General features: G+C 42.9%; 1 protein-coding gene across 4 annotated transcripts in view; it reads right to left on the minus strand.

The window, feature by feature from the left end:
- Window positions 1-239: 239 nt before the first annotated feature.
- The window catches only part of LOC115202333 (zeta-sarcoglycan), a 329,855-nt gene continuing 307,528 nt past the window's right edge, over window positions 240-22,566 (minus strand). For all 4 annotated transcript variants that reach the window (XM_029766420.1, XM_029766418.1, XM_029766421.1 and 1 more), the window contains one exon: window positions 240-1,397. In XM_029766420.1, coding sequence (XP_029622280.1) covers window positions 1,194-1,397 — 204 coding nt within the window. In that variant the 3' untranslated portion in view covers window positions 240-1,193. The remainder of the gene's footprint in view (window positions 1,398-22,566) is intronic.

Raw genomic sequence — 22,566 nt, forward strand, 5'->3', positions numbered from 1 at the left:
TCGTAGAGTAGGGGTGTTAACCCCGTCGTCCTGACTAAATTCCCAATCTGGCCCTCATACCATCATGGCCACCTAATCATCCCCAGCTTCCAATTGGCTCATTCATCCTCCCTCCTCTCCCCTGTAACTATTCCCCACGTCGTTGCTGTGAATGAGAATATGTTCTGTCAACTTACCTGGTAAAATAAGTGATAGTGATTAGTGATTCAGCTCTGATAGACAAAGGAGAAATACTGCACTTTGTTGTAATATTACTTTATGTTACATTAGACCATGATTTCAGAGCAGGGAAATTGGCCACAACCTCAAAATGTAGAACGTACACATGACCATAGCACTTCAAATTAAAAAGTAGAAAGTCAACCCTGGAGCATTCTCAGATTCAGGATGTGTTTATAAAACAATATAGTTTTATTTTCATTTTATTGGTATTGTTATATACATGGCATAATTTTGTGCTTTTTTTTATCAAGAAAACATCAGAGGAAAAAAAAAGAACTGTACTTGAAGTCTGTATAGAGATTTGGACAAGGCTTTAAGCCAAAGACAGTTAGTTTTCCAGTGAGTTAACGATGGTCCACTGAAGGGGATGAGAACGTTGGAGGTGATGTGCTTTACCAACAATAGCAAAGGCACCTGTGTATCGCTTTCTTAGAAAAACAAATCAGTCCACGCAAATCTCTCGGTTCAAGTTCGGCCCGGCGGCGGCGCAACACTCATTCCCCATCTGAGAACGATAGAAAAATAGAAAAAAAAGGAGAAAACAAATTGTCATTTAATATCGTTTTTTGTTCCATCAAAATTTTGGAAGGGGCTTTTTCCCCAAGCATCATTTTTCAAGGGATTCCTGATTTCTCTTCTTTGTTTGGGAGGACTGTGAGAGAGAGATGACGAGGGAGGAGAAAGAGAGCAGGAGAGAGAACGACAGAGAGGGTTAGAGAAAGAAATAACAACTGATGGAAAGGAAGAGGAAAAGTAATACAAAGAAAGAAGGAAGAAGAAAGAGAGAGTGAACACCATAGAGAAAGAAAGAAAATAAATGAAGAATGTCTGTCAAAGAAAGTAAATCTATCAATGGATGGGGAACAGTATGGATGGGGATCAGGGTCTGTTGGGGTCCTGGTATCCTGGACTGGGATGCTAACGAGGGGAAGGCCTTTCTGGTGTTCAGCGGTCCACTGGCCCCCCCTCTCTCAGCTCCACAGACACACGTTGCTGGTCGTCTGGCAGGTGGAGCCCTTCTCAGCCGGGGACAGGTAGAGCTTGCCGCTTGGGCACACGCACAGCTCGTACACAGTCTGTTTGGGGTACGTGGTGCCCGGCGCCCCATGCAGCGGATCTGCCGCTGTCCCGTGAGGAATGTTCCCCAGCCGAATTGTGTTGGAATCTAAAAAGATCTGGAGAGTGAGATAAAAAGAAAGAAGGAGAGAGAAAGAGGGAGAAAAAGACAATAAGATATAAAACAGAAGGAAGGGAATTCAGACAGACAGACAGACAGACAGACAGACAGACAGACAGACAGACAGACAGACAGACAGACAGACAGACAGACAGACAGACAGACAGACAGACAGAGCTCTTTTTCAAAGTGCTCAATAGCTATAGCAAGGTAATTCTGGACACTTAATGGTTCCTCACTCCTGCACTATCTAGCTCTCCATGTCGTGACACTCGTATAATACAGTCTCTCTAAATTGGCCGCCAGAGGACAGAGGGACACTTCCTGTCCAGTTAAACCATAGAAACAGAATGGAATTACCATGGAAATGATCACAATACCAGGCAGCCATTGCGAGAGTACCCATGAGTTTACCAGTCAAATTGTGAGGGTTAGAGGTTCCAAGCCCTTTCTATGGATTCTATTTCTGAGTTCAACACCCTTACGCGACCATGGCCTCTCCATCTGTTGAGAGGAAAAACCTTTGCAGAAGCACCAGCAGCAGTCAGTCAGTAGCATCTCCTCTCCCCGAGTAATGAGCACCACACACTCCGTTAGAAGAGCCTTCACTAGGAGTGTGTATCGTTTATGAAGTGTCATACACACCGCTAACGACGCAATGGAGGGGCAAGAGTGAGAAGGAGCGAGAGAAATATAAAGAGAGAGAGAGAGAGAGAGGGAGAGATGGAGAGAGAGAGAGAGAGAGGGGGGGAAGAGAGAGGGATAGAGAGATTTGTATTTCAAAAGCTGAGTGCTCCTGGTATTGCGATTGAAACAGGCAACGATCAACTTAGAACTCATTAGATCCCCTTTATTTATTGACGGATATTTATTCATTTCTCCATTTATTTCTTTATTTATATATGTATTTATCTAAGTATAAAGTAACAAGAGCACTCCTTGACAGCCTTAAGTAGCTCGCTACCAGGTAATCTTTCCCGGCATTTACCCACCATCATTCATGTACCCCATTTTCATGATGAAGGAGAAAAGAGAAATATACTAAATGGAGAGAGTGACATTGCAGAGAGAGAGAGAAATAAAGAGAGAGAGAGAGAGAGAAAGTGTAGGAACCAGGAAAGAGAGCGCGGGTAGTTCGATATAAGCCGGCGGTGGCGAACCAATTAGTGTAAGTAATGGCGTCTCCGCGAGCTGACAGGGCAGCTCCCTCCCTCCCTCCCTCCCTGACTCCCTCCCTGACTCCCTCCCTCCTCCTCTCCCCTGCATGATGATGGATCAGAGACAACAGCTGCCGCCATGTTTATCATCTTTCCTTTGATTACCTGGAGCACCACTAATAGTGCATAGTCCACAGGTCTGGCCTGGTCTGCCATGGCCGTTAGCTAACTCCACAGGTCTGGCCTGGTCTGCAATGGCCGTTAGCTAACTCCACAGGTCTGGCCTGGTCTGCCATGGCCGTTAGCTAACTCCACAGGTCTGGCCTGGTCTGCCATGGCCGTTAGCTAACTCCACAGGTCTGGCCTGGTCTGCCATGGCCGTTAGCTAACTCCACAGGTCTGGCCTGGTCTGCCATGGCCGCTAGCCAACTTCACAGGATTTATGCTAACATGTTAGGCACAGCGTTACAGGGGTCTGGCAGGTAGCAGCATCCTACAGACAAGATGCTAAATAGCTGATAATGTACCTTAGGGGCGTGTTTCTGAAACCAGTCCTCCAGTCCTTCGACACTGGCACGTCCGATTCAACTAGTCCCGTCAACTGATAATCAAGCCCTTCATTAGCTGAATCAGGTGTGCCAATGTTGAAATACATCCAATGTGTGAAATGGCGGGTGGTCCCTGAGGGTTGCGTTGAAAAACACCAGACCAGACCACAAAACAACATGGAATAGGGCCCTGTGTTTTGCGCAATCATGTGACACTGCAAGACTTTATCCTGCATTTTAAGCCTTATCCAGAAATGAGAATTTGACCAAAAATGAAAGCGTTGGTACTGGATCATATGACAGAAAAAGAAAAAGGGGACAGTTTGATGAAAAGGCTTTAAATAAATGTTTCAATCCAGGCACATCACATGCCTGTGCATTACACAAGGCCCTAGGTTGAGCAGTGGTGAGCTACCGTAGTGTAACATTGGTAAACACTTTCTACAACTGTTGTGTACATTTCAAACTATAGTTCCCCACCCCTCTCATTGGCACCACCCGCTGTCGCACATATTTGTTTTAACCCTGCACTAACACGCTATTCATAACCAGTCAACTAATGGCCAAGTCCATGATAATCAAATCAAATTTTATTTGTCACACGCACTGAATACAACAGGTGTAGACCTTACAGTGAAATGCTTAACCAACATAAGTGTTAAGTTAAAAATAATAATAAATAATTCAAGTGCAGCAGTAAAATAACAGTAGCGAGGCTATACACAGGGGGTACAGGTACAGAGTCAATGTGCGGGGGTACAGATTATTCGAGGTAATTGAGATAATATGTACATGTAGGTAGAGTTAAAGTGACTATTCATAGATAATAAACAGAGAGTAGCAGCAGCATAAAAGGGGGGGGGGCAATGCAAATATACTCTGGGTAGCCATTTGATTAGCTGTTCAGGAGGCTTTTGGCTTGGGGATAGAAGCTATTAGGAAGCCTTTTGGACCTAGACTTGGTGCTCCGGTACCGCTTGATGTGCAGTAGCTAAGAGAACAGTCTGACTAGGGTGGCTGGAGTACTTGACCATTTTTAGGGCCTTCCTGGTATAGAGGTCCTGGATGACAGGAAGCTTGGCCCCAGTGATGTACTGGGCCGTACGCTCTACCCTCTGTGGTGCCTTGCAGTCGGAGGCCGAGCAGTTGCCATATCAGGTAGTGATGCAACAGGTCAGGATGCTCTCGATGGGGAATAGTATTTGTCGTAATATAGGTTTTACCTCAGGTCTGATTATGGCTATGTACGTCTCACAGAACTTCATATAATAATAATAACAAAATATGTTTATGGATTTCATAAAGGCCAATAAAAGATGGCACCGATAGAGACGGCAGCTTCGCTTCAAGCCCTTAGGAAACTACATTCCTAAAGAAAATACTGTACTTTACTCCATACATTTTCTTTGACACCTAAAAGTACTAGTTACATTTTGAATGCTTAGCAGAACAGGAAAAATGTCAAACTCACGCACTTGTGAAGAGAACATCCCTGGTTATCTACTGTCTCTGATCTGGAGGACTCACTAAACGCAAATGTTTTGTTTGTAAATTATGTCTGAGTGTTGGAGTGTGCCCCTGGCTATCTGTAAATAAAAAAATAAAAAATGGTGCCATCTGGTTTGCTTAATATAAGGAATTTGAAATGATTTATACTTTTAATTTAGATACTTAAGTATATTTTAGCAATTACATTTACTTTTGCTACTTAAGTATATTTAAAACCAAAAAGTTTTAGACTTTTACTCAAGTAGTATTTTACTGGGTGACTTTCCCTTTTACTTGAGTCATTTTCTATTAACATATCTTTACTTTGACTCAAATTGGTGACTTTTTCCACCACTGCAATTGAGTGCAGGAAATGCAGAAATGATAAAAGTTGAATTGAACAGTATAAACAATCAGAATGGAGAAATAGTCAATGAAATCACTTAGAATGTATGTGTTGCCGCCCTAGGATCACTCACTACTCAAAACAAACGTAAAACTTAAATTATTCAAAAACTAAAAATACCGTCAAATACCGTCATACCATCCAATTTTTTTATAATATTTTGCCCATATCACCCAGCCCTAGTCAAGGATGATATCACCTCCACCCTAGCTGTTATTCTAGACCCACTCCAATTTGCTTACAATAGGTCCACAGACGATGCAATCGCCATTACACTGCGCACTGCCCTATCCCATCATTACACTGCGCACTGCCCTGCGCACTGCCCTATCCCATCTGAACTAGAGGAATACCTATTTAAGAATGGTGTTCATTGACTACAGCTCAGCATTTAACACCATAGTACCCTCCAAACTCAACATTAAGCTTGAGACCCTGGGTCTCGACCCCGCCCTATGCAGCTGGGTCCTGGACTTCCTGACGGGTCGCCCCCAGGTGGTGAAGGTAGGAAACAACATCTCCACTCCGGTGATCCTCAACACTGGGGCCCCACAAGGGTGCGTTCTCTGCCCCCTCCTGTACTCCCTGTTCACCCACGACCGCGTGGCTATGCACGCCTCCAACTCAATCATCAAGTTTGCAGATTACACTACAGTAGTAGGCTTGATTACCAACAATGACGAGACGGCCTACAGGGAGGAGGTGAGGGCTCTTGGAGTGTGGTGTCAGGAAAATAACCTCTCACTCAATGTCAGCAAAACAAAGGAGATGATTGTGGACTTCAGGAAACAGCAGAAGGAGCACCCCCCATCCACATCGATGGGACAGCAGTGGAGAAGATGGAAAGTTTTAAGTTCCTCAGTGTACATATCACCGGCAAACTGAAATGGTCCACGCACAAAGACAGTGTGGTGAAGAAGGCGCAGCAGTGGCTTGTCACCGAAAAAACTCACAAACTTTTACAGATGCACAATTGATAGCATCCTGTCAGGCTGTATCACAGCCTTGTACAGCAACTGCACCGCCCTCAAACGCAAGGCTCTCCCGAGGGTGGTGCAACGCTCATTCCTTCGACGATAAACGCGAATCCGACAATCACCCCCGGTGAGACAAAGCCGCGACTCATCAGTGAAGAGCACTTTTTGCCAGTCCTGTCTGGTCCAGCGACGGTGGGTTTGTGCCCATAGGCAACATTGTTGCCGGTGATGTCTGGTGAGGACCTCAGTCCAGCCTCTCTCAGCCTATTGCGGACAGTCTGAGCACTGATGGAGGGATTGTGCATTCCTGGTGAAATTCGGGCAGTTGTTGTTGCCATCCTGTACCTGTCCTGCATGTGTGATGTTCGGATGTACCGATCCTGTGCAGGTGTTGTTACACGTGGTCTGCCACTGCTAGGAAGATCAGCTGTCCGTCCTGTCTCCCTGTAGCGCTGTTTTAGGCGTCTCACAGTACGGACATTGTAATTTATTGCTCTGGCCACATCTGCAGTCCTCATGCCTCATTGCAGCATGCCTAAGGCACATTCACGCAGATGAGCAGGGACCCTGGGCATTTTTCTTTTGGTGTTTTTCAGAGTCAGTAGAAAGGCCTCTTTTGTGTCCTAAGTTTTCATAACTGTGGCCTTAATTGCTTACCGTCTGTAAGCTGTTAGTGTCTTAACAACCTGTCCACAGGTGCATGTTCATTCATTGTTTATGGTTCATTGAACAAGCATGGGAAACAGTGTTTAAACCCTTTACAATGAAGATCTGTGAAGTTATTTGGAGTTTTAAGAATTATCTTTGAAAGACAGGGTCCTGAAAAAGGGAATTTTCTTTTTTTGCTGAGTTTAGATTGTGTATATTAGATTTCGTTGTGGAATTTGTTAGATATTAGGTTTTGTTAGATACTGCTGCACTGTCGGATCTAGAAGCATAAGCATTTCACTACACTCGCAATAACATCTGCTAACCATGTGTATGTGACCAATAAAATTTGATTTGATATATATAGCGTTTGTGTATTAGATATTACACTCCAGGGAGATTTGATTTTAGCATATTGTTCCATGATAGGGGAAATTACTCTCTCTGCCCTTTCTACCTATGGGAGGAAAGATTACTGGTACCGGGGGGTTTCTAAACCAATCGGATTCCCCAGGACCTCCTCTTCATAGCAACAACGACCCACAATGGAACAACAAAACTCAAATAACACCTAATATTGCACTGTCATCATACCATAACCCCAAAAAGGAGAGATAGAAAGCTGAGAAAGAAGGGAACGGAGGAAGAGAGGAGCAGAAATAATTTGGGCCAGCTTATAAAAGGATTAGAGTTGACACACATCCCAAATGAAAGTGTCTGTAAGTATTAGTCCTTGTCACAGCAGCAGCCGTAGCTAGCGCAGTGCTAGCAGCCCCTCCACATTATGTTTATGGGGCAGATGCTAGCTTCCTTAGCCTATTCCCCCCTCCTTCCTACCCTGAACGAGTAGGGACGGGCAATTATAGGCGGTCAAAACATTTTTCATGGATGATTTCTCCCGACACAGCTGGAGAAGAGAGAGAGAGGGAAGAGGAGGGAGGAGAAGAGAGGAGGAGGAAGGTATCCTGAACCAAAACCCTTTTAGTGTCTCAGCATGTCGGCAGGGGGGATGGGAGGAAGGGGGAGTTGAAGGACGAAAGTTGTGCCTTTGCGGAGGTGATGCCTAGGAGTGCACAAGCATGCAGGCACACAGACACACACAGGCACACACACACATCAAGGAGGTGGTACAAATGACTAGGACCATCTGAGTGCATTACACAGTCCATTACCCTCCCAGAATGAGCCTACATAAGAATGTCACATGACAATGGAGGAAATGGGAAGAAGTGGATGGAGAGGAGCTAGTGTTTCCATTGACTCAGACAATGTCCCATTAATCACACGGATACTAATGTGGACCAGCACCACTGGAAAGACCTGTCTCTCTGACTAGTGTGAAGCAAATGGCACCCTATTCCCCATATGGCTCTAATAGTGCACTATATAGGGAATAGAGTACAATTTGGGACATACAGATACTGTGAGTGCAAATAGTAAAAACAATTGGGCCAGGAGTTTTTCCTCTCCAGATGATTCTGGTCCCTAGTTGTAGCTGAATGATATGATATAACTCCAGGCCATAACTAGGGCCAGGAGTTTTTCCTCTCCAGATGATTCTGGTCCCTAGTTGTAGCTGAATGATATGATATAACTCCAGGCCATAACTAGGGCCAGGAGTTTTCCTCTCCAGATGATTCTGGTCCCTAGGTGTAGCTGAATGATATGATATAACTCCAGGCCATAACTAGGGCCAGGAGTTTTCCTCTCCAGATGATTCTGGTCCCTAGTTGTAGCTGAATGATAGGATATAACTCCAGGCCATAACTAGGGTCAGGAGTTTTCCTCTCCAGATGATTCTGGTCCCTAGGTGTAGCTGAATGATATGATATAACTCCAGGCCATAACTAGGGCCAGGAGTTTTCCTCTCCAGATGATTCTGGTCCCTAGTTGTAGCTGAATGATAGGATATAACTCCAGGCCATAACTAGGGCCAGGAGTTTTCCTCTCCAGATGATTCTGGTCCCTAGTTGTAGCTGAATGATATGATATAACTCCAGGCCATAACTAGGGCCAGGAGTTTTCCTCTCCAGATGATTCTGGACCCTAGTAGCATCAACACATTCCACAACCACACTATCAACACATTCATTATCAACACAACATCACACACACACACCATCAACACACCATAACATCACACACCATCAACACATACCACAACCACACTATCAACACATACCACAACATCACACACACACACACCATCAACACACCACAACATCACACACCATCAACACATACCACAACCACACTATCAACACATACCACAACATCACACACACACACTCACACCATCAACACACCACAACATCACACACCATCAACACATACCACAACCACACTATCAACACATACCACAACATCACACACACCATCAACACACCACAACATCACACACACCAAAAACACATGCCACAATGTCACACACCATCAACACACCACAACATCACACACCATCAACACATACCACACCATCACCTCATATCACACACACACACACACACACACACACACACACACACACACACACACACACACACACACACACACAATCATCACATACCACAATGTCACATACTGTACACACACACACATCATGAACACATGCCACAACATCACACACACACACACACACACACACACACACACACACACACACACACACACACACACACACACCATCAACACACCACAACATCACACACAACAAATTCCCCAACGTCACACACACCAAACACATACCACAACATCACACACCACAACATTACACACACACACTAAATCAACTCATATCACAACGTCTATCACACACACAAAATTGACACTTACCACAACATCACACACACCATTAACACATACCACGTCTCACACACACACACACACACACACACACACACACACACACACACACACACACACACACACACACACACACACACACACACACACACACACACACACACACACAACAACACCCTCAGTCAACAAAAACACAAAGACGCCCTTTTGAGATTGAATCGGTGCAAAATTAAAACAGAGCAACTTCATGAATTATAAATGGTATTAAAAAAGTGCAGGGATATAATTGATGATTCATTCCAATGCCCCAAAGCCAATCGAGCAGTAGGCTAATGAAGAGAGGGGGGATTTAATCGAACCAGAAAGAAATCTCCTCCTTTAAATTGTGTTAAGGTTATTTTATGCTGATAAGATGCATGCTGCAATCACAGCACCTGGGGGCCTGTTGGGGAGAGCTCTGACGAACCCTCTTGTGAGTTTAATGTTCCTTTCCCTCTCCGCGACACCAATGATGTCCTCATCTCAAGAGTCTCAAGAGCCATCTCTGTTTATCCTCAAAACTTGTTTTTGCCTAATTTAGCCCTGAAAGTTAAGTAAAATAGGGTGAAGGCGAACTTTTATATGAGGGAAAGGGGACAGGTTGGTGTGTGTGTCTGCGTGTGTGTGTGTGAGCGAGCGAGAAACAGCAAGAGAGAGCAAGAGACAGAGAGCAAGAGAGAGAGACAGCAAGAGAGAGAAAGAGAGAGAGAGATCACAGAAGTTATATCAAATCAATTTAGAGTGGAAGAGTAAGTGAATCGAAACTTCAGATATGTGTGGGCTAAACTAAATTTTTCATGAAAAAAAATACAGAAATTCCCACTTGACATTCATCTCAAGTTAGGATTCACTCAGCCTACATACAACTGGGGCAAAACTACTATACACTGAGTGCACAAAACATTAGGAACACCTGCTCTTTCCATAACATGGACTGACCAGGGGAATCTAGGTGAAAGCTATGATCCCTTATTGATGTCACTTGTTAAATCCACTTCATCAGTGTACATGAAGGGGAGGAGACGGCTTAAGGAAGGATTTTAAAGCCTTGAGACAACTGAGATTGTGTGCCATTCAGAGGGTGAATGAGCAAGACAAAAGATTTAAGTACCTTTGAACGGGGTATGGCAGTAGGTGCCAGGCGCACCGGTTTGAGTGTGTCAAGAACTGCAATGCTGCTGGGTTTTTCACCCTCAACAGTTTGCATTGGAGTCAACATGGGCCAGCATCCCTGTGGAACCATTTTGACACCTTGTAGTCCATGACCCAACACATTGAGGCTGTTCTGAGGGCAAAATATTTCAATTCAATATTAGGAAGGTGTTTTCCACTCAGTGTATATAGTATTTGCAGCAGCTACAGAACCACAGAAACACAATATAGGATCTAATGCTCTAGAATAACATTGATGCCAAAGGGAATCATGACTGTACTGGACTGATTGTTCCTCAACTACTGTGGATACTAGAGATTGTTCTAGAAATGGCTGCCTAGTGGCTACAGAAGCTACTACCAGACAGACATGTGACATCACCCCAGCAAGGGGTTGGGACGAGGGTGTCACAGATCCATGGCTCTGACCCAATATCCACATACGCTTACCGTTCAGGAGGAAGCTATGGTTGTGTCTGAAATGGCATAATATGTACTATATAGTGCAGTGCACTACTATTTACCAGGGCCCATATGGCTAAAGTAGTGCATTATATAGGGCATAGGGATCCACTTCAGACACAGTCTGTGTATTGGACATGTGGTATAATAGCATGGAAATTGGAACGTAGCCATACTGTCACCATAGTGACAGACCCTAGTACTGTACTGACCACCATAATAAACCTGATACCTAGTCCAGCTGTAGTGACAGACCCTAGTACTGTACTGACCATCATAATAAACCTGAGACCTAGTCCAGCTGTAGTGATAGACCCTAATACTGTACTGACCACCATAATAAACCTGAGACCTAGTCCAGCTGTAGTGACAGACCCTAGTACTGTACTGACCACCATGATAAACCTGAGACCTAGTCCAGCTGTAGTGACAGACCCTAGTACTGTACTGACCACCATAATAAACCTGAGACCTAGTCCAGCTGTAGGTAGACCCTAGTACTGTACTGACCACCATAATAAACCTGAGACCTAGTCCAGCTGTAGTGACAGACCCTAGTACTGTACTGACCACCATAATAAACCTGAGACCTAGTCCAGCTTTAGTGACAGACCCTAGTACTGTACTGACCACCATAATAAACCTGATACCTAGTCCAGCTGTAGTGACAGACCCTAGTACTGTACTGACCACCATAATAAACCTGAGACCTAGTCCAGCTGTAGTGACAGACCCTAGTACTGTACTGACCACCATAATAAACCTGAGACCTAGTCCAACTGTAGTGACAGACCCTAGTACTGTACTGACCACCATGATAAACCTGAGACCTAGTCCAGCTGTAGTGACAGACCCTAGTACTGTACTGACCACCATAATAAACCTGAGACCTAGTCCAGCTGTAGGTAGACCCTAGTACTGTACTGACCACCATAATAAACCTGAGACCTAGTCCAGCTGTAGTGACAGACCCTAGTACTGTACTGACCACCATAATAAACCTGAGACCTAGTCCAGCTGTAGTGACAGACCCTAGTACTGTACTGACCACCATAATAAACCTGAGACCTAGTCCAGCTGTAGTGACAGACCCTAGTACTGTACTGACCACCATAATAAACCTGAGACCTAGTCCAGCTTTAGTGACAGACCCTAGTACTGTACTGACCACCATAATAAACCTGATACCTAGTCCAGCTGTAGTGACAGACCCTAGTACTGTACTGACCACCATAATAAACCTGAGACCTAGTCCAGCTGTAGTGACAGACCCTAGTACTGTACTGACCACCATAATAAACCTGAGACCTAGTCCAACTGTAGTGACAGACCCTAGTACTGTACTGACCACCATGATAAACCTGAGACCTAGTCCAGCTGTAGTGACAGACCCTAGTACTGTACTGACCACCATAATAAACCTGAGACCTAGTCCAGCTGTAGGTAGACCCTAGTACTGTACTGACCACCATAATAAACCTGAGACCTAGTCCAGCTGTAGTGACAGACCCTAGTACTGTACTGACCACCATAATAAACCTGAGACCTAGTCCAGCTGTAGTGACAGACCCTAGTACTGTACTGACCACCATAATAAACCTGAGACCTAGTCCAGCTTTAGTGACAGACCCTAGTACTGTACTGACCACCATAATAAACCTGAGACCTAGTCCAGCTGTAGTGACAGACCCTAGTACTGTACTGACCACCATAATAAACCTGAGACCTAGTCCAGCTGTAGTGACAGACCCTAGTACTGTACTGACCACCATAATAAACCTGAGACCTAGTCCAGCTGTAGTGACAGACCCTAGTACTGTACTGACCACCATAATAAACCTGATACCTAGTCCAGCTGTAGTGACAGACCCTAGTACTGTACTGACCACCATAATAAACCTGATACCTAGTCCAGCTGTAGTGACAGACCCTAGTACTGTACTGACCATCATAATAAACCTGAGACCTAGTCCAACTGTAGTGACAGACCCTAGTACTGTACTGACCACCATAATAAACCTGAGACCTAGTCCAGCTGTAGTGACAGACCCTAGTACTGTACTGACCACCATAATAAACCTGAGACCTAGTCCAGCTGTAGTGACAGACCCTAGTACTGTACTGACCACCATAATAAACCTGAGACCTAGTCCAGCTGTAGTGACAGACCCTAGTACTGTACTGACCACCATAATAAACCTGATACCTAGTCCAGCTGTAGTGACAGACCCTAGTACTGTACTGACCACCATAATAAACCTGAGACCTAGTCCAGCTGTAGTGACAGACCCTAGTACTGTACTGACCACCATAATAAACCTGAGACCTAGTCCAGCTGTAGTGACAGACCCTAGTACTGTACTGACCACCATAATAAACCTGATACCTAGTCCAGCTGTAGTGACAGACCCTAGTACTGTACTGACCACCATAATAAACCTGAGACCTAGTCCAGCTGTAGTGACAGACCCTAGTACTGTACTGACCACCATAATAAACCTGATACCTAGTCCAGCTGTAGTGACAGACCCTAGTACTGTACTGACCACCATAACAAACCTGAGACCTAGTCCAGCTGTAGTGACAGACCCTAGTACTGTACTGACCACCATAACAAACCTGAGACCTAGTCCAGTGTAATGAAAGCATGATGCACACAGACAGAGGGGACAAAGACACAACAATGGAAATATGTCCTATAAGTCTTTTAGAAGTGTGTGTGTGTGTGTGTGTGTGTGTGTGTGTGTGTGTGTTTGTTTGTGTGTGTGTGTGTGTGTGTGTATATGTATATATATGTGTGTGTGTGTGTGTGTGTGTGTGTGTGTGTGTGTGTGTGTGTGTGTGTGTGTGTGTGTGTGTGTGTGTGTGTGTGTGTGTGTGTGTCTAGTCTGCTGCCTCAGCGTGACACTAAGACAATGTCAGACAGAACGCAGACCTCGCCACCGTCATGGTTACCACCGTCATGGTTACCATCGTCATTGCCAAACATTGGACATCTGTGATTTATCTGTTATGAACTGATGTTTGACATACAGTGCATTCAGAAATTATTCACACCCCTTGGCTTTTTCCAATGTTGTGTTACAGCCTGAATTCAAATGTATTTTTAAAATTTAGTTTGTCACTGGCCTAAACACAATACCCCATAATGTCAAGGTGGAATTATGTTTTTATAAATTCTTTCAAATTCATTAAGAATCATAAGCTGAAATGTCTTGAGTCTATAAATATTTAACCTCTTTGTTATGCCAAGCCTACATTTGTTCAGGAGTAATAATGTGCTGAACAAGACACATAATAAGTTGCACAGACTGTGCAATAATAGAGTTTAACATGATTTTGGATTGACTACCTTATCTCTGTACCCCACACATACAATTACTGTATCTGTAAGGTCCTTCAGTCCAGCAGTGAATTTCAAACACAGATTCAACCACAAAGACCAGGGAGGTGTTCCAATGCCTCGCAAAGAAGGGTACGTAATAGTAGATGGGTCAAAAAAAACTAAAAAATAGCATTGAATATCCCTTTGAGCATGGTGAAGTTATTTATTACACTTTGGATGGTGTATCAATACACCCAGTCACTACCAAGATACAGGCGTCCTTACTAACTCAGTTGCCGGAGTGGAAGGAAACCACTCAGGGTCTTCATCATGAGGCCATTGGTGACTTTAAAACAGTTACAGATTTTAATGGCTGTGATAGGAGGAAACTGAGGAAGGATCAACAACATTGTAGTTACCCCACAATACTAACCTAAATGACAGAGTGAAATGAAGGAAGCCTGTACAGAAAAAAAATATTCCAAAACATGCATCCTGTTTGCAACAAGCCACTAAAGGAAAACTGCAAAGAAATGTGGCAAAGAAATTAACTTTAACTTTTTGTCCTGAATACAAAGCTTTATGTTTGGGGCAAATCCAACACAACCCATCACTGAGTACCACTCTTCATATTTTCAAGCATGGTGGTGGCTACATCATGTTATGGATATGCTTGTCATCTGCAAGAACTAGGGAGTTTTTTAGGATGAAAAATGGAATAGAGCTAAACACAGGCAAAATCCTAAAGGAAAACCTGGTTGAGTATGCTTTCCAACAGACACTGGGTGTAACGTTCGTCGTTTGTAGTTGAAGAAGTGGACCAAAGCGCAGCGTGGTATGTGCTCATGATTATTTATTTTCAAGAAACACTCAAACAAAATAACAAAATGGAAAAACAAAAACGCACAGTTCCATCAGGCACATACGCTAAACAGAAAATAACCTCCCACAAAACTCATGTAGAAAACAGGCTGCCTAAGTATGATTCCCAATCAGAGACAACAATAGACAGCTGCCTCTGATTGGCAACCACACTCGCTCAAAAACAAAGAAATAGAAAACATAGATATTCCCACCCGAGTCACACCCTGACCTAACCAATCATAGAGAATAAATAAGATCTCTAAGGTCAGTGCGTGACACTGGGAGACAAATTCACCTTTCAGCAGGAAAATAACTTAAAACCTCTTAGGGATAGGGGGCAGTATTTTCACGTCCAGATGAAAAGCGTGCCCAAAGTAAACTGCCTGTTACTCAGGCCCAGAAGCTAGGATATGCATATCATTTGGATAGAAAACACTCTAAAGGTTCTAAAACTGTTAAAATAATGTATGTGAGTATAACAGAACTGATGTGGAGGACAAACCATCCAGGGAAAAAGGAAATTGAGGTCACTGTGTTGTCCTTTGGTTTCTATGGGAAGCTCTATTTAATAGGAACCTAGTTGCAGTTCCTATGGCTTCTACTAGATGTCAACAGTCTTTAGAAATTGGTTGATGTTTTTCCCTTGAGAAATGAGGAAGTAGGGCTGTTCATTGTGAGTGTCAAGCCAAGTGGACTCTTCTGTTTGGTGCGCGTGAACTGGAACGCGCTTCACGTTGTATTTATCCGGTTTTGAATACAGTATATTCCGTCTTAAATTTTATCGATTATTTACGTTTTAGGATAGCTAAGGTTGGATTAGGAACGTTGTTTGAAATGTTTGGACCAAGTTTACATGTAACTTATTAGATAATGTAAGCATGTTGGGCGAGTTGGAACCGGTGTATTTCTGAATGAAACGTGCCAAATAAATTGACATTTTTGGGACATAAAGAAAGACATTATCGAACAAAAGGACCATTTGTGATGTTTCTGGGACATTTTGGAGTGCCAACAGAAGAAGATCTTCAAAGGTAAGGCATTATTTATATTGCTATTTCTGACTTTTGTCACGTACCTGCCTGGTTGAATCTGATTTTCATGTGATTGTATGCGGGGCGCTGTCCTCAGATAATCGCATGGTCTGCTTTCGCCGTAAAGCGTTTTGAAATCTGACACAGCGGCTGGATTAACAAGAAGTTAACCTTTATTTTGATGTTTAACACTTGTATGTTTTATGAATTTTTATTATGAGTATTTCTGTTTTTGAATTTGGCACGCTGCAATTTCTCTGGATGTTGTCAAATGAATCCCGTTAACGGGATTAGAGCGGGAAGGGATCACTAAGGAGTTAAAACACAAAGCCAAATACACAGTCGAGTTACTTACCAAGATGATATAAAATGTTCGTGAGTGGCCTAGTTACAATTTTGACTTAAATGATCTTGAAAATCTATGGCAAGACCTGAAAATGGTTGTCTAGCAATCATCAACCACCAACTTGACAGAGCTTGAAGAATAAAAAAATAATAATGTGCAAATATTGTACAATCCAGGTGTGCAAAGCTCTTAGAGACTTACCCAGAAAGACTCACAGCTGTACACATCCAAAATAAATATAACATGTATTGACTTAAGGGTGTTAATACTTATGTAAATGAGATATTTCTGTATTTCATTTTCATTACATTTGCAAAAAAACATTTAAATACATGTTTTCACTTTGTCCTTATGGGGTAGTGTGAGTAAATGGGTGAGAGAAAAAAATAGATTTAATCCATTTTGAATTCAGGCTGTAACAACAAAATATGACTTGTTTCAGGAAACTTGGCGTAGCTCGTGCGTCACTACTACACAGGAGCGCCATTTGAAAGTAAATGCATTTTTTGGCAGAAATGCCTTCTTGAACATGTGAACTTATATGTGCCTTAATAACAAACGTGTATACCATCTGCGAATACAAATACAATTGTTAAATTACGAGCCAAGTTGGTTTAGCCATGGAAAAAGTTAGAAACCTTCCCGCTAGGCATGATTGGCTGAGATAATGAGTGGGCTGGATATGCCGAGAGATGAGTATGGATTGGTCTGCCATATAGCACACGTCTGTCTATAATGTCAGCTGGTCAGTATGTGTTGGTAATCCTTTCTAACGCTGCTTTTTTGAAAGATATCACGTAGTAGAACAGCATAAGTGTTGTTCTCCACTTTCTGGAGGACAGAGTTTTGAAATCAGTGGAATTAGAGGCTGTTGTATAAAACACCTGTCTCTGGATTACATCTTCTAAGGGAAACCATGGCATTCGTGACAGAGGCAGAAGCATCCGGCTAGCTAGCTACATTTTCAGATATTAACGGTAACTAGCGCACTTTTGTACATTGCGCTATTCTGTACAATTTACCTTATTTTAGAGCACAAAAAAAATGTAATACTTCCAGGTCAACTGTAATATGAATACCATTCCCCTTTCCAGCAAAATCAACGACGAGACCTTTATGCTGCCTGTCTCTGCATGATTGAAGAAAGCAATGAGCTCCAACAGGTCTTTTTAAAAATGGCGGGTGGGGAAACGAAACCTACTGCATGATAGTGAAAGATATGTCGTTTGGGGAAACAGCTTTTTCACCTGATCTGTCCAACTTATTACATCTAAAATGTAAATAAAACACTATAAAGAGTTTATATAATGTGTCATTATATACCTATTTAAAGGTTTGTGTCAAATTTGAGTCAGGTTTTTAGGGCGGCGCTAAAGTTATCTTCATAAGTAAACAGCGGCAGTCTTGGCTTTTGAGAGCCATGATGACTCGCAGTGATGACGCAAAAAATGAATGCATTCAGTTGTACAACTGACTAGGTATCCCCCTCACCCTGTCCCTTTCTTGTTAGTGTTAATGTTTTCAATATGCGAGAGAAGGGCTACCCCTGGTGGAAAGAGGCTGTACGGCACAAAATGAGTTGCAAATGCATGCCTTCCATTACGTAGAGACACGTCACGATGTAACGTACCGCGTCAGAGGGGTCAGTTTTTATAGTATTTATAGTATATAATAGTATTAGTCCATTATCATGTCAATCAATGCTGAATCAAAACTTAGTTCACACCCTGGATTTTGTTGCCAACACAGTCGCTACAGTCCCATTAGTTTTCATTGAAGCCTCGTTTCAATGCTGTGGTTGCGCAAATTTGTACAGAATGGAGTTAGTCACCGTTAGACGTTTCAAATTTTGTCAGAAAGTCGCTTTCATTTCAAGTTAAAGTGTACTGTTCGCTAGCTAGCTAACGCTTTTATTTGTATCTCAGAGCCATTTGCATTGCTAGTTATACCCTAATGTTAGCTAGCTAACAGTGAACCTGGCTGGTAGTAACATTATCAGTTGGGATTATGGTTCGTTGTTTAGCTAGCTAGCTGACATGTCTAAACAAAAGACTACACTTAGCAAGTAACTATTTCAATAGAATGTTTATGATGTCACTGTGACAACTGTCGATAGTCTATGTCTATGTACTCCGATTTCAGAGGACTCTACTCTGAGTGTGCCAGAGCGCAGAATAACAGCCGAATTTACGAACGCTCAACACCTGTTGAATATGGCCGGTGTTAGTAAACATTGGCAAAAAAGCGTAATTAAATTGTTGCCAGCAGCACAGTTGCAGTCACCAACGCTCTGGATAACATAAAAACAACCTAACCAGCTCTGCTAGGGTGAGTAAAATGAGTGAGCCGTTCTCTCATTTGTGTCAGGAAGTAGCTAGCAAGTTAGCCAACATTAGCCAGTTAGCTTGGGTGCATGGCTGCTGTTGTTAGGTCAGAACACTCAGATCTACCCTACTCCTCGGCCAGAGCGTCCAGTGTGCACTCTGAACGCTCCGAGAGCGAAACGCTCTGAATTTACAAATGAGTTTATAAATGCCCAGAGCACGCTCTGGCACTCCAGATTACATTTACAAACACACCTGTTGTATAAACCAGCCTTTAGTCTTGAAATGTTTGGTTGTTTAGTACATAGCCTCACGTGAATCCTTAAAGAGATGGGTGGGGCTAAAGCTTAAGAGGGTGTGTTGAGTGTAGACAAAGAAGAGCTCTCCAGAAGGTAACAAAACATTCCAGAACCATTTTGTCAAAAGTGAGGTTACAAGTTTATCAAATTTCAAAGCAGACTTACTTTCCCATTGTTCCTCAACTGTATTGTATGATATACCATTTTCTAGCTCTGTCTCTACTTTTACCCAATGTAAAAAACACAATTTCAAATGTTGCTACATAAGACCGAATCATGCCAGCCGGTCACAAATGTGGAATTAGTCAAGGGGTATGAATACTTTCTGAGGGGACTGTATTTATCTTACTTCAGCAGGAGTAGGGTACTCTAGTTATGTTGGTTGCTATTTTGACAGATTTTCCCATTATTTCTCCCGTATCTCAACTACAGTTAGACTGTAGTTCTGTTCCCAAACACTAGAGAATACATTATTTGGCTACGTCTCAAATGGTGCCCTATTGCCTTTATAGTGCACTACTTTTGACCAGAGCTACTGTATGGCACCTGGTCAAAAGTAGTGCACCAAATAGGGAATAGGGTGACATCAAATCAAATCAAATTGTATTTCTCACATACATGTGTTTAGCAGATGTTACTGCGGGTGTAGCGAAATGCCTGTAAAAGCGAACACATGGGAGGCAGCCAAGATCGTAATTCAAACAAATGAGACATACTGTAAGACCACATATGGGTTACCCATGCTAGTTTGTCACCTTAGCTTTGTGGTTACATGTGTATAGGTGTATTTAGTTGGGCCCTGGTTAAAAGTGCACTATATAGGGAATAGTGTGCCATTACGGCTACCCTCAATGTCTTACTGTAAAGTCAGAGAAAACATGGGTTGATCATGACAGGTTTCAGTCAAATGTTGCATACTAGATCTGAGAAGTAGGTTTCTACTCAGGTTTCAGAGTTGTGACTGATGATGAGTAGGTGGAGAAGGAGAAAGAGAAGGAAGGGGGAAGGAAGTGAGTTACCACCACCACAAAAACAAACATAGTTGAGACAGGAAGCAGTTCTAAGCATCCACTTCAGTGCAGCTTTAGCAGTGGCTAAAAGGCTAAGAAGCTCAGAATAACTCCCACTGAACCTACACTGTATTCTTCCTATTACTACTTAGCCATTCTCTAAGTAGGTTGAATGAGGGCAATTTAACTTTTTTATATTCCGCTCTTAGTTGAATGGAACTAATGTACAATAAAAAAAGAGACAGTCAAAGGTTTTGGGCAATGGGAGGCTTCAAGATTTCATTTGAGTACCTGCCTGCTCTTTACCATTTACATGTGAGACATGGGAAGCTGAAAGAGAGAGGGAATTCTATTGAAATTGAGAGAGAGAGACATGGAGAGCTGAGAGAGAGAGTTGAGAAAGGGAGAGTAAGGAGACCTAGGGATGAGACAGAGAGATAAAGAGAGCGAGCGAGAGAGAGAGAGAGAGAGAGGAGGCCTCGGGATGAGAGAAAGAGAGCGAGACAGACAGAGCGAGTGAGTAGGCCTCGGGTCTAGAGGAGAGCGAGAGGACTCTGCCTAGTCTCATTCCCTCTGATTTTAAACCCTTTAGGGATAGGGGGCAGCATTGGGAAGTTTGGATGAAAAGCGTGCCCAGAGTAAACTGCCTGTTACTCAGGCCCAGAAGCTACAATATGCATATAATTAGTAGATTTGGATAGAAAACACTCTCAAGTTTCCAAAACTGTTAAAATAATGTTGTGAGTATAACAGAACTCATATGGCAGGCAAAAACCTGAGAAAAATCCAACCAGGAAGTGGGAATTCTGAGGTTTGTAGTTTTCAAGTGAATGCATATCGAATATCCAGTGTCTGTGGGGTCAGATTGCACTTCCTAAGGCTTCCACTAGATGTTAACAGTATTTAGAAGTTGCTTCAGGCTTCTACTGTGAAAGGGGAGCGAATAAGAGCACTCTAAGCAGATGGCCCAGGTGAAAGCCTTTAGTTTAGTCACGCGCGTGACCGTGAGCGAGAGGTCCGTTCCCTTACCTTTCTAATGAAAACAGTATTGTCCGGTTGAAACATTATTGAATAGTTATGATAAAAACATCCTAAGGATTGATTAGAAACATCGTTTGACATGTTTCTACGAACTCAAATGGAACTTTTTTGACTTTTCGACTAGACTTTGTGCCTGCACTTTGTGCATTTGGATTAAACAAAAAGGAGATATTTGGACATAAAGATGAACTTTATCGAACAAAACTAACATTTATTGTCTAACATGGAGACCTGGGAGGGCCATCAGATGAAGATCATCAAAGGTAAGTGATTCATTTTAATGCCATTTCTGACTTTTGTGACACCTCTCCTTGGTTGGAAAATGGCTGTATGGTTTTTGTGGCTAGGCGCCAATCTAACATAATCGCATGGTGTGCTTTCACCGTAAAGCCTTTTTGAAATCGGACACAGCGGCTGGATTAACAAGAAGTGTATCTTTAATCGTATTTACAACACTTGTATCTTATGTCAATGTTTATGATGAGTATTTCTGTAATTTGATGTGGCTCTCTGCATTTTCACCGGATGTTTGTTTGAGACAATGCATTTCTGAACATTACACGCCAATTTCAAATGAGGTTTTTGGACATAAAGATTAACTTTATTCGAACAAAACAAACATTTATTGTCTAACATGGAGTCCTGGGAGTGCCACAAGATGAAGATCATCAAAGGTTAGTGATTAATGTTAACCTGTTAGGGCTAGGGGGCAGTATTTGCACGGCCGGATAAAAAACGTACCCGATTTAATCTGGTTACTACTCCTGCCCAGTAACTAGAATATGCATATAATTATTGGCTTTGGATAGAAAACACCCTAAAGTTTCTAAAACTGTTTGAATGGTGTCTGTGAGTATAACAGAACTCATATGGCAGGCAAAAACCTGAGAAGATTCCTTACAGGAAGTGGCCTGTCTGACCATTCCTTGAGCTTCTTGCCTCTGTTTATTGAAGACTGAGGATCTTTGCTGTAACGTGACACTTCCTACAGCTCCCATAGGCTCTCAGAAGGCGGGAAAAAGCTGAATGATGTCATTCCAGCCCCAGGCTGAAACACACTAGCGCTTTTGGCAAGTGGCCGATCAGAGGACAATGGGCTTAGGCGCGTGCACGAGTCGACCCCATGCTTTATTTTCTTTCGTCTTTTTACCTAAACGCAGATTCCCGGTCGGAATATTATCGCTTTTTTACGAGAAAAATGGCATAAAAATTGATTTTAAACAGCGGTTGACATGCTTCGAAGTACGG

The sequence above is a fragment of the Salmo trutta genome, chromosome 11 (genome assembly GCF_901001165.1).
Source record: "Salmo trutta chromosome 11, fSalTru1.1, whole genome shotgun sequence".
NCBI lineage: Eukaryota > Metazoa > Chordata > Actinopteri > Salmoniformes > Salmonidae > Salmo > Salmo trutta.